At 42.7% G+C, this 12,770-nt stretch overlaps 1 protein-coding gene across 1 annotated transcript in view; it reads left to right on the forward strand.

The window, feature by feature from the left end:
- Positions 1-449: 449 nt before the first annotated feature.
- LOC118393816 (potassium/sodium hyperpolarization-activated cyclic nucleotide-gated channel 4-like) overlaps positions 450-12,770 on the forward strand; it is a 101,905-nt gene continuing 89,584 nt past the window's right edge. The window contains exon 1 of the mRNA XM_052462170.1: positions 450-1,912. Within this exon, the coding sequence (XP_052318130.1) occupies positions 1,227-1,912 (686 nt within the window). The 5' untranslated portion in view covers positions 450-1,226. The remainder of the gene's footprint in view (positions 1,913-12,770) is intronic.

Consider the following 12,770-nt stretch of genomic DNA (forward strand, 5'->3'; position numbering starts at 1 on the left):
GAAAACTGCAGACATTACTTGTGCCTCCCCGCGATCAAACCAACATATACAATCAAATGAAACGCAGCCGAACGTGATCAGAAATTTCAACTAGCAAGCAAGTCGCAGCAATGAAGAACTGAGTGCGTGCGCGTTCACGCGAAGGGGGGTTCTGGCAGGGGGAGCTTTTCAGCACAACACCTGTACTGTTTATATTAAGGTGCAAGAGCTCCACAATACTTTTGAGCTAATATTCTAGAAAATGAACATTATCTCAAGCAGTAGAACATTTAAGGTACCGGTAGCTCCAGTGAGCTACTGCCCAAGTCAAGGACTGTAGCTAACCCTTCCCCTAACCTTAACCCTTTTAGCTAACCCTAACATTAACTCCTAACCTTAACCCCTAATGCTAGCTAGCGTTAGACACCTAGCTAACATTAGCCACAACAAATTGGAATTCGTAACATATACCTTTTGCAAATTCGTAACATATTATACGATATCGTAACATATCATAGTAATTTGTAACACATCATACAAAATGGATGATGGACATCACAAATTAATACATACCATATGAAAGGTAACATATCATAACATACTAAGTGGAGTGTCTCGGATTTATGTCGACTACAGAGTAACAAGAAATGCTCCGAGACCACGTTGGCTCCTATGGCAACACATCAGCTTCATGAATATTCATGTTACCAGAATGCTTGGGATAGATGTCAGCGGGATGTCAGCAGGATGCTGCTGCTGATGTAGCCTATGGTGCGTGATTGCATTGCATTGTTTATTATTGAGAGGCAGCTGACACAAATCTGGAGGAAAAGAGCATCCCTCCTCACGCTGTTCATGACCTCCTCGTCTCCTCTCTGTCAGTCGGTCATGCTAAAGTGGCTTCTTCCAGAACCCCCCAGCCCCACTTGGTCCGCACACGGTTGGAGCGTACGTGCCTACCGGGAGTGTTATGGTGAAGCGGACTGTCAAAGCAGCGAGAGAAGGCATATCTAAACTGCCAGGTAATGATCGAGATAGCCTCTTCCTGTATTTGCACCAGAAGAGCCACAGCCGCCCGTGTCATGTGTATCAGTGTAATGCTTTCAGGGTTTGAGATTAGCTCCAGACTGGTCGCTCTCACTCACAGATAGGGAGCTGTGTGGTTCGTGGCAATACTTCTCAACAGTAACCATCCTATTCTGGACATCTATTGCATTTTAATTTGTTCGTTCCTTTTCAATGTCATAATGGACAGGTTGCACTCCTCCATGCGTAAAAGGCTCTACAGTTTGCCACAGCATATTGGACAGAAAGCTTCTATTATGGGCGAAGGAGAAGACGGCGACAAGGACACCCGGAGGAAGAGTATTAGGATGAAACCCTTGCCGTCACCAACCTCCAGAGGAAGCTTCAAAGGCATCGGGGAGACCAGAAGTGGGGACACAGTGATCATGGAGACGGACATTGGGAGACCAACGAAGACCAGTTTAAACGGAGATTGTCGGAGATTTCGTGGCAGTCTCTCCTCCATCACCAGTCGGCATGTGCACGACTCAGACTCGGCGGAGGAGAGGCACCTCATCACAGAGGGGGACGTCACCCCGAGCGAGGAGAGCCCTCCCGGAGCTATTGGCGGTGGGGCGGACCAAGGTGCGCAAGGCGCCAGTGGTGGTGGTGGTGCTGGTGGTGCCCAACATGCTTCTCTTGACCAGGAATCAGGGTTCATAAAGTTGGATGGCATTGATCAAATTTCCCCGGACGACGAGAGATTGTACCAGGCAGGATTCATACACAGGCAGTTTGGGGCAATGCTGCAACCGGGGGTCAACAAGTTCTCCCTGAGGATGTTTGGGAGCGAAAAGGCAGTGGAACGGGAACAGGAGCGGGTTAAATCCGCCGGATTTTGGATAATTCATCCGTACAGTGATTTCAGGTAACTAACTCCATTGCGCTCTGGCTAGACGTCAGAGCGTCATGCGCTGATGAAGTGTGGGCAGGATGCGTCCATACACACTCACCTAGCCTACAAGGCAAATGAAATGGGTACTTTCTCTTCAACTAATAATTTCACTAGCTCACTATCAGGCACAATGGCAAATGCATTAGTGATATGGTATTTAGTGATGGCATCAGAAAATGCAGTCATCTCGGATATAAAAGGATACATTTGGTTTAGGCCTAATTCGGTGCATAAATGTGTGTGGAATAATTTGTTTAATGAATTGAAAACGAATCAAAAATCATTTACACGTCGGAGGATGACATAAACCCATAATACTTACTCTTCATTTTAATTGTATTTATTAGACATCAGCTATAATATAGCTATAACTTATTCAACATTGGAAATACAATTATAAAGTCAAATAAATGTAATATAGGCTAATATATCCGTGGTGTCAGAATAATGTGTGCAGGAACAGGCCGAACATCACACACATAGATGGTTCTCAAAGGTGTCTGTTCAGTTTCTTCTAGGATAAATCACCTTTTTGAAACAGAATTAATCGAAGTGCACCAATGTTCCATGTTCTCTCTTTTTCATTAAATCCAAATTATACTCAGGGAATTGATTTATCACTAATCAATGTACAGCAACTCTATTGGCTTGATGAGAGGTGATGTGCTAATGACTGAATAATTAGCCCCCCGCCACCACGCACACACACACACACACACACACACACACACACACACACACACACACACACACACACACACACACTACATATATTTAAGGTTTCAGGTATCATGTGTTCAACATTATCATAACCAGTTCTACCTATAAATTACCAGTATCATTCTTCAAGTTTTCATATAAGTGGTATAAATGGAAGTGCAGCCTTGCTGCCCTTGACTGTGACATTGGCTATACAGTACAGTGCATGCATCTGATGCATGGCTTCAAAGGTAAAGCACAGGATTGCTCAGCATTATGGACATTTCCCATTATTGATGCTATACCTCAAGGGCCTACTGGCCATATGTCCAAAAACATACAGTGAATTCTGAAGAATATCCAGAGAACGGGTGAAACATTATGGTGAAACAGGGCTAGAGAGAGTATGATGTACAGCACAAACCAATATGACTGTAGCCTGCATTTATAAAGCCTTTTCACACATTTTCAAAATAAGCAGTGATCTTTATAATCCCAATAATGTAATTAAGTTAATAACAACCTCTTACACAGGTTTAATTTATTCAGTGGATTGTAATCATTCAGCTCATGCATATAATATAGGATGGATTAGGAGTGAATATTGTATTAAGGAATAATGTTTTGACGCCAAAAGTTGAATACAGTATTGCAGCAACCAGATACAAAGTTTGATATTGCAATTGTAATATTTGTTTTGCATAATTCAAATAGTAAATATATATTGTACAATATCATACCATACTATATTAAACTATACTACAATTGAACACAATTTTATCTGATCCCATGAAACAAATTATAGTAATATACATGAATGCTTATTGTTCTTTCATGTAGGAGTTCAACCAAATTATCTCAAATACATAAACATTTTTGAGAGGTGATCACCCTAGTCATCATGCTTTCCAGTATTCTGATACATTCAAAAATATTTCGGTCATTGATACATTTATTGTCTGGCTGCCCTACTGGGGATCTGGATCAGCGTTTCAAGGACAGTGAAATGGCACATGAAAACCTTTTACACTGTTGGCCTCTGGCCTCATGCTTACCTTGTTGTTTTGAGGTGAAACTGAATTGTCAACTGGACATACAAAATCTCTAATCATACGGTTAAAATAAAAGCCTCCAACTATTGACATTACATGCTGGCTAATGCCTGTATTGTTACCAGAAGAACTAACTGCTAACTCTAAGTGCAAAAATGTATCATAGTGTTGTAAAGACAATAGCAGAAGCCTAATTGCCCGACAGATCTTTCCCTGTCCTTGATATTGGATCTGATCCAGCCAGTTTTTCTTTGGTTCATCTACTGTACACTGATATACGGATATACAGTAATGCCACATCCAACCCCATCACCTGTCACACAAGCAGAAGGTGTGTCATAACAGTAGTGCTTCAAGAACAAGACCAGGTTTGTCTCGCTTGTGAGAGACAAGTGTCCGTGACGAGTGTATACAGGCATTCTAGGCTGGTGGCCAGAGGGGGAGAGAGGGAGCAGGCAGGCAGCAGTGTCAGGCAGGCAGACACAGCCCAGTGCTGTGGATAGAGAGAGAAGGCTCAGGGAAAGGAAGACACTCCATGGAAAACAGACTGATTTATCTGCTTGTTTCCCCATTGGTCTTGTGAATCTACACAGACATTCTGCTGCCTTCACATCACAGGATGGTGCACAATTCTCAAATGCCTGGATTACTCAGCTCAGGCTGCCAAGAAAAGAAAAGGGATGCTATTTGCTTTGCCTTTGCAAAAAGTGTGTGTGTGTGTGTGTGTGTTTATGCACTGTGCAAGTGACAGTATATACATTAGTAGTAGACATGCATATCTGAGTAAGTTACCCAGACTATTTTCATTGCTCCCCCTTTTACACTTCTGCTACTCTCTGTTATTATCTATGCATTGTCACTTTAATAACTCTACCTACAGTACATGTACATAGTACCTCAATTATCTCAACTAACCGGTGCCCCCGCACATTGACTCTGTACCGGTACCCCCTGTGTGTAGCCTCGCTATTGTGATTTTACTGCTGATTATTTGTTACTTTTATTTCTTATTCTTGATTTTTTGAAGGTATTTTTTTATTTTTTTATTTTTTTAAACTGCATTGTTGGTTAGGGCTTGGAAGTAAGCATTTCACTGTAAGGTCTAAAACCTGTTGTATTTGGTGCATGTGACAAATACAATTGGATTTGTTTTGAAGTTGGGAGTAGAATCATATGATTTATTGTACCACCATATTTGTTTGTTTCATCCAGGGGTATATTCCAACAGTGTTGACTAACCTTCATAGTACACAGTATTCAGTAAAAGGAACACTGGTTTCCTTTTGTCTTATTGTCAGTATTCTGATTATGTTTATGCATTTCATACCAAGGTTATAGGAGGATTTCTTTCTCAGTGGGGAGTATTGGTATTCAGCGAGGGCTAGATCACAGATGCTGCAATCAATTATCTGACTGTTACCCCTCTCTTCCACCACAAGGGCCATCGTCTCCTTTCCCAATGTCACCCCTCCCACCTGTACCACTACAGTTAGCACCTCCTACAACAAAGTCACTCCTCTGTCTCCCACACCTGCAATTGCCTCCCATTCTTGCTATAATTACCTACACCCCCTACTCCCCTCTTTCCCCTTCTAAAGTATTGAGACGAGAGTTACTCTATAGACAGGAGTCTGACAGTTCTATTATGCCCCCTCCCTCTGTAGTTACAGTCTCTGACTCCCCCTGCCATCCAACACATCATAATGTCCAGTGGCCATGCCTGCCAAGTGGCATGAGAATCAGGTCAATCACTTGCCCTGCTCAGTGTGTGTGGGAGGGTATTACTGTATATCGGCATAATTATATTTGAAACATTTCGGCTAGCTGACAGCAGTTTACACGCTATAAAATCAGTTGACTGTGATTATATGGGACGTTCCTCTCACTTGTGCAGTCCTGACTCATTGTTAAATGGTCTGCTATCGTTATAATTTAGTCATCCAGTTCATGCCTTTACCCTTAACATAGGTCACAATGAACATTCTGTGCTTCAGCATGCTTAAGTGTCCCCATTGAAGTACAATACTCTGCTAATGAGTAGTCTTGAACACCCGACGCTAGGCAACAGTGACTAGGGTCTGGTTTCAATGATGGAAACTTTTGGCATAGAGGTACTGTCACTGCCTACGTTGCTACTTTATCAGCTTAAATAAACTACAAAATAGTTGCTAGCAAGATGGAGATCACAGAGGCTATTTTTAATGAGTGCGTTTCCCAAGAGGCTCGTTTGCACTGGTTTTAGTTAAGGTAGTTGATGCAAAGGTTTTGACGTTCTGGCATGTCTGCCTCGTAATTTGTTGGGAGTGTCCTCAGATTTTGTCTCTTCCCTTTTCGAAGTAGGCAGTGACGTAGTTCCTCTATGCCAAAAGAGTCCATCATTGAAGCCAGACCCTAGTCACTGTGTTGCCTAGGGTCGGGTTTTTGGTGCTAGCTAATGAGTGCAGCTGTCTAAATGTATATGAGATGAGCAAACTAACTTGTTTTTTTGCAGTGTGTCATCCCACTAAGCATCCTTAGCTGTAGCCTGTAACCTTGCTCCCTCCACTAGACTTGTGTGAGAGATTGGATTAATTCTTCTTTGCACAGTACAGTAGGTTGTGTAAGATGTTTCCTGTTTCTTCTAGTTGTAATTATGAAGGAATGGGAACAGGTTGAATGCTTGAGGAGAAGACAAATAAGGTTATGTCAGACCATGGGGGGAAGCTGAGTAAGAAAGGGCCCACCCCACAGTCCATGCAGTCAACAGTAGATGTGTCTCTGTTGAGATTTTGTGTGAATTCACATTCAAATCTTTATATTATCCAGCCAGGCTTTTGGTCAGATGAAGGTAGCCTTTTTATTTGTAGAGCCTTTCAAACCTACTTGGTAATGTGATGTTAAAGGTGCAATGTGCAGAAATCTTTCTGATATTTCCTGGTTGCTAAAATTCTAATAGTTAGCCTGATTTCAGTTTATGTGACAAAACAAGCGGCCATTGTGTAGAGAATCATTGTTTCTGTCAAAACAGCTGTGAAATATATTTTCCATAACCAAAAATATTGTATTTTCAGCTGTTTGAAGCTGGTGTACAAAACTGAAAGTAAAACATGTAAAAACAAAACTTCAGAACTGGAAGCATATAAAATAGCACACATAGAACAGATCTACTGTTTCCTAGACTTGCTTTCAATGAGAATTACATATCTATAACTCACATTTCTATGTGAAATTGGTCGGGTCGCCCAAAAAGTTGCATATTGCAGCTTTAAAGGAGGAGGGTTATGATAATGAGTATGTGTTTGTTTCTGTGTTGTTGCCATGGAATAAACACAAAATACTAGTGCCCCTGACAGGCGTATTGACTACAATCAGAGACAGAAATAAAACATGACTGAAATTAAAGTATAGAAGGAGATGAAGGAGGATCTTGTAATGGGCATGGTTGGAGAAGTCAAAACTCTGTGAGTTTCAATTTCCCTGGCTGCACCAAAGCCTTTGCTATTTAATATTGTCATAATAAGCACAAATTAAAGTGTCACTGGGAGTCACATACAGTCATGACTAAAGAAATGCAGCAATATTTTCTCTTGTCAACTATTGTATAACGTTGAAAGGGAGGGGAGGAGCACAGCACATCTTCTGAGGGGAAAAGACGGCTTAAAAATGGCATCGTAATCCAATCTAAAGGCTCATTTCCAGAGCCAAAGCTGTACAGCCTCATTTCTGCTCATTGCTGAATATGCATCTTCTTCCTTCCTGCGGGGAAGTGATGTAGCCAGCCAGCCAACCAGCCTGCAGCATAGGTGATTGATTAGTGATTTTGTATGGGGTGAATCAGTGAGAGATTTGTCAAGGTAAATGACGGATGATGTGGCAGCAAAACGTTGTTCTGTCACGACTTCCACCGAAGTCAGTTCCTCTCCTTGTTCGGACGGCGTTCGGCGGTCGACGTCACCGGCCTTCGAGCCATCGCCGCTCCATTTGTCATTGTTCCATTTGTTTTGTCTTGGTCCCCGCACACCTGGTTTACATTCCATAATGTATATACTGTATACAGTATATATTCCTCTGTTCCCTCCCATGTCCTTGTGTGGAATTGTTTTATGTGACGCGCCAGGCTGGTTTTCCATGTTCCGTGTTCATTTCACGAAGTATGTTTATTTGGTAAACTCCAGCTTTTGTGACTGTTTTCGCGCTTTTCACCTTTGCCATTTTTGCTGGAGGTTTTGATGCAGTTGCGTCCGTCTGCTGTTTGCTCCTGTCTAAATAAAGTGTGCGCCTGTTCACAACTCTCTGCTCTCCTGCACCTGACTTCGCTACCAGTACGCACACCCGTGACATGTTCTCCAATCTTCAAGTACCTTTTAATAACCTTGTAATTCAGCAGCACCCTTAACAATACATCATCAGTAGTAGTTTACTGTTTAATACTGCCATATCCCCATGGAGTTGGAAAAAGACAAGACTTTTAACATGAAAGCTTATTTTGGTTTTAAAGACTCTATTAAGCTTTAAAACAGTGCTGCCAACCCAATCAGAAGAGGAGGTTAACCTGGCCTGCTGTGTCTGTCAATCAGTCGATTCCCTCCCTCTGCTTAACCTTCTGCCTAACCCTCCGCCAGGAGATTCCCTGTTCAAACCTTCAAAACCCACTTTTCACCAGGCTTTTTATTCATCCTGCATAACCATCGCCATCTCCCCAAAGAGATTTCACCCGGCAGTAAGGCCTCTAAAAAGACCTCTAAAAAGACATCTAGTTCCTCCTCTTCCTGTTACCTTTCCAGAGGAAAACATTAAAGAGAAGTAGAGCAGATTTAGAAGACAGAATGCACATTACTGTAGGTTGAATGCATTTCAAGGGCCAAGAAAGACCGTTATATCCAAATGTGCATGAGCTAGAAATACTTCCTTCTGAATGCATTTGGTAACACCCATTAGTTCAGCTTGCTTTAACTTCCCATGACAGGGTTATTATCCTGTTTGTAAAATACATCTCTGTTTGGAAATCTATTGTAGCGATCAGTAAAACTGGGATAAGAGTTGTGCTTGTCATTATGAAACTAAAGGGGAACGCTTGCTTCTGAATCAAAATTGTTTCTCTGGAAATACAAATGTTTCAGCAGATCAAAAGTAAATATATGAAATGTCTCTTGTATTCCAGCCTGGACAAGTCTTCTGTGTGTATAAAGGCTTCCGTTTGAATCCCCTTTTGGTTCATCAAAACAATAATGGCATCCCAATTCAATATGAGGTCTTATAACTGACTCAGTACATAAATGAAGATTGCACATTGAATGAAAGCTGAACTGTGTTTGTATGGTGACTGGTCATATTGATCTTGTGACAGTGCTTTGTAAATGTGTCTGTTGGAAGCACAACAAACAGCTTGTCATACAGAAATACATCTTTGCCAGTTCAATCATTGATTGTTTCATGGGTAGAGAAAACTATAGGCTATATCAATGTACGGCAGACTGTTTCTAATACACTATAGTGACAGGGTACTAAAACCTCTTGGAAAAATGGCATTTTGAATGACAAATGACACAGGTGTAATACACGGCTGCAATGCTTTAGTACTATTCCTCCTGCTTGCTGACACGCTCGCACACACACACACTCGCACACACACGCTCGCACACACACGCTCGCACACACACGCTCACACACACACACACACACACACACACACACACACACACACACACACACACACACACACACACACACACACACACACACACACACACACACACACACACACACACACACACACACACACACACTTTATCTCTCACTCTCTCTCTTCACTTGCTCTTAGCTCAGGTAGAAAGGGAGGGGGTGGGATCAGATGACAGTGTTGTCTACGTTCAGCCAGGTTGATTACAGTTGATTTGAGGGTGCGTTTTCATATTGATTTGTTTGGGTCTTGCGGGACCTCTAGCTTGTCATTGGGTGATTTATAGAAAATGAGCTGGGAGGAAATAATCCAGGCTCTCCACCCTGCATGGTAGCCTCATGCAGCCGTAGGCTCGGACTGGCTGCTCAAACCCTATTGGTGGGTGTTGGGAGTGAGTGTCGCTCCCGGGCCCCGGCCTGCAGCCAGCCCTCATGGAGCATGTCTCTCCTCTGCACGGCACACCACAGTACAGTGCTAATAACCTATGGAGTAGGGGATGCCATAGTGGGGAAACGGTTGCGGCGGGTGGAGTCATTGCACCCTTTTTTCATTTAGTGAAGGTAAAGCACAGGATTAGCGTGAGCTCTGGGTTTGGCCGAGCCTGAGAGTGGGGTAATCAAAAGAGGCTGCTGCCGTGTCCATCCACCAATATTAGGAGCACACATCACATCACAGGAGATTATTACAACACAATTTATTTAATGGAGGGAGGATGGGATAGAGAGGCTGAGGGTGGTCCGTGCCATGGGGGAGGGCTGCCGGTCAACGTGGCAGGGCGGCGGAGTGATTGAAATGTACCGTATGACCTCAGTACACTTGTGGGAGCGTGACACACAAAGCAAACACGCCTCATTTGAGAATATATGTATGTTTATGTATGTCAATGTATTTTTTATTTCCTATTATGTCATTTAATTAGAAAGTAACCATGGTGATGGTAATCTGCTAGGGTGAGATTATATTGATTGATATACATTTTCTAAATGGGAAAAGGCTGGCTCTGCATTTCCCCCGTAACAATGGATGTTATCCTTCATCCTCCAACTATTTTTTCTGTATTTTTGTCACCTGGCAAATGCGTGTTGGTTTGTTGTGTGTCCTTCCCGTTGTCCTGTCCTCTGCAACATCAATTTATAATCTCACCAGGTGGATTCACAACCCCAGACAGCCCAGATCCATTCACAAGTTTTTCTTCTTTTAACACTTTTCACTATCAAATGTGTTTTTCTTGCCGCTAGACGTCTGTGATTATTGTTCCACGGACCAGTGGTACATATGTCAGTTTCAGTTATCTCACCGTTTCAGGGGCAGTGTTGTGTGATGTGAAAAAGTTATTTTTCTCTCTATTCATCACCCTACAGTGAAGGAGAAAGTCTCAAGCTGTGTGTGTGTGTGTGTGTGTGTGTGTGTGTGTGTGTGTGTGTGTGTGTGTGTGTGTGTGTGTGTGTGTGTGTGTGTGTGTGTGTGTGTGTGTGTGTGTGTGTGTGTGTGTGTGTGTGTGTGTGTGTGTGTGTGTGTGTGTGTGTGTGTGTGTGTGTGTGTGTGTGTGTACATGCACGCGCTGTTGGTGTACCATCTAGGTGACCTAGAGCTCTGCAGACCTATCTATCCCCAGGCCATTTGGATAAAAGACCTGTGATAGGGGAATATAGAATGAACCAGCATTCCCACATGAGATAAGTGGAGAAAAAGGGAGAGTCTAGATTTTCTGACTAAAATATTTTCTGACTAAAATATCATTGTGGTGATGTTTCTTAATCTGGGGACATGATGGCAGCCATGTGAAATGAACAGAAGACTTTGATTTGAAAGCTTGATTTGTAATCATCATGGCCAGCTGAAGCAGTAGTTACCATTGCTGCAGGTTCCAGTAACACATTACTGAACACATTACTGTGTGTATCAGTGACGTGAGGTGAGGTCGGTGGCTGGTGAGGCACTAGCTATTATCAAAGCCAGATTTACTCACAAATATACCTTGCTGAAGCCCAAGTTCACCATACAATAGATAGCTCCAACAACCAGAGTGACATAGGCTATTAACGGAAATTGACAAAAATATTCCCCAGTAGGCATAAATACCAAAGTAGCCAAGATACACAAGCGATAGCCTCCGATGGCCGTATATTTCATATCATCCGACACTGCTCAACTCAGCCCCACCATCATAGACCAACGTAGCCAATCACAATTACAAACGACAGGTGGCATTAAAATACCAGTATATGGACACAATTCCACCAATGCACCGCACATGCAAACATGCACACACACACATAATAATATTATTAAGAGAAATATTATTACGCACACATATAATGAACAATATTGCTAATGGTCCAATGCAGCCGTTTGTATCTCAATATCAAATCATATCTGGGTAACAATTACGTACCTTTCTGTGATTGTTTTTCAAAGAAAATGGTCAAAAATAAACAAAAATATATATTTTTTAAATAATAATAGCTTCTTAGCAAAAAGCTATTTCTCAATAAATAATTTTGCTAGTACTGCCTGGGAGTGGTCTGAGAGAGGGGCCTATTTGGATGAGCCTAATAGGAGAGATGTGTAACCTGAACTAGCTGGCAGAGAGAAGGGCAAACTCGCTTTGTTAGTGGTCTATGAACTTATATCACCTGGGCCTTCCCAAGTGGAGCAGCGGTCTAAGGCATCCCAGTGCTAGAGGCGTCACTACAAATCCGCGTTTGATCCCGGAACGTGTCGCAGCCGTCTGCGACAGGGAGACCCATGAGGAGGTGCACAATTGGCCCAGTTTCATCCATGTTAGGGGAGGGTTTGGCCGGCTGGGATGTCCTTGTCCTCTCGCGCTCTATTGACTCCTTGTGGCGGCCCGGCTCAGCTGTACGGTGTTTGCTCCTTGTGTGCGGCTGTCTTCTGGGTTAATCGAGCAATGTGTCAAGAAGCAGTGCGGCTTGACGGGGTCATAATGTGGAAATAAACTGTATATAAAACACGGAAAAATCTAGTTTCTGACTGCACTGCCCTTTTAAAGGTACAAACGAAATGTCCATATCAACAATCGAAATTACTGAAATATGTCTAGTCAAAATGAAATTATAGCTTGATAAATCAATTGTCGACATGGAAAACAAAGAAATGGGCACACTCTAAACAGGCTGACCAGCAAACACACTCTAAACAGGCTGACCAGCAAACACACTCTGAACAGGCTGACCAGCAAACACACTCTAAACAGGCTGACCAATAAACACACTCTGAACAGGCTGACCAGCAAACACACTCTGAACAGGCTGACCAGCAAATACACTCTAAACAGGCTGACCAGCAAATACACTAAACAGGCTGACCAGCAAACACACTCTAAACAGGCTGACCAGTAAACACACTCTGAACAGGCTGACCAGCAAACACACTCTGAACAGGCTGACCAGCAAATACA

Source organism: Oncorhynchus keta, chromosome 14 (assembly GCF_023373465.1).
Source record: "Oncorhynchus keta strain PuntledgeMale-10-30-2019 chromosome 14, Oket_V2, whole genome shotgun sequence".
Classification (NCBI taxonomy): domain Eukaryota; kingdom Metazoa; phylum Chordata; class Actinopteri; order Salmoniformes; family Salmonidae; genus Oncorhynchus; species Oncorhynchus keta.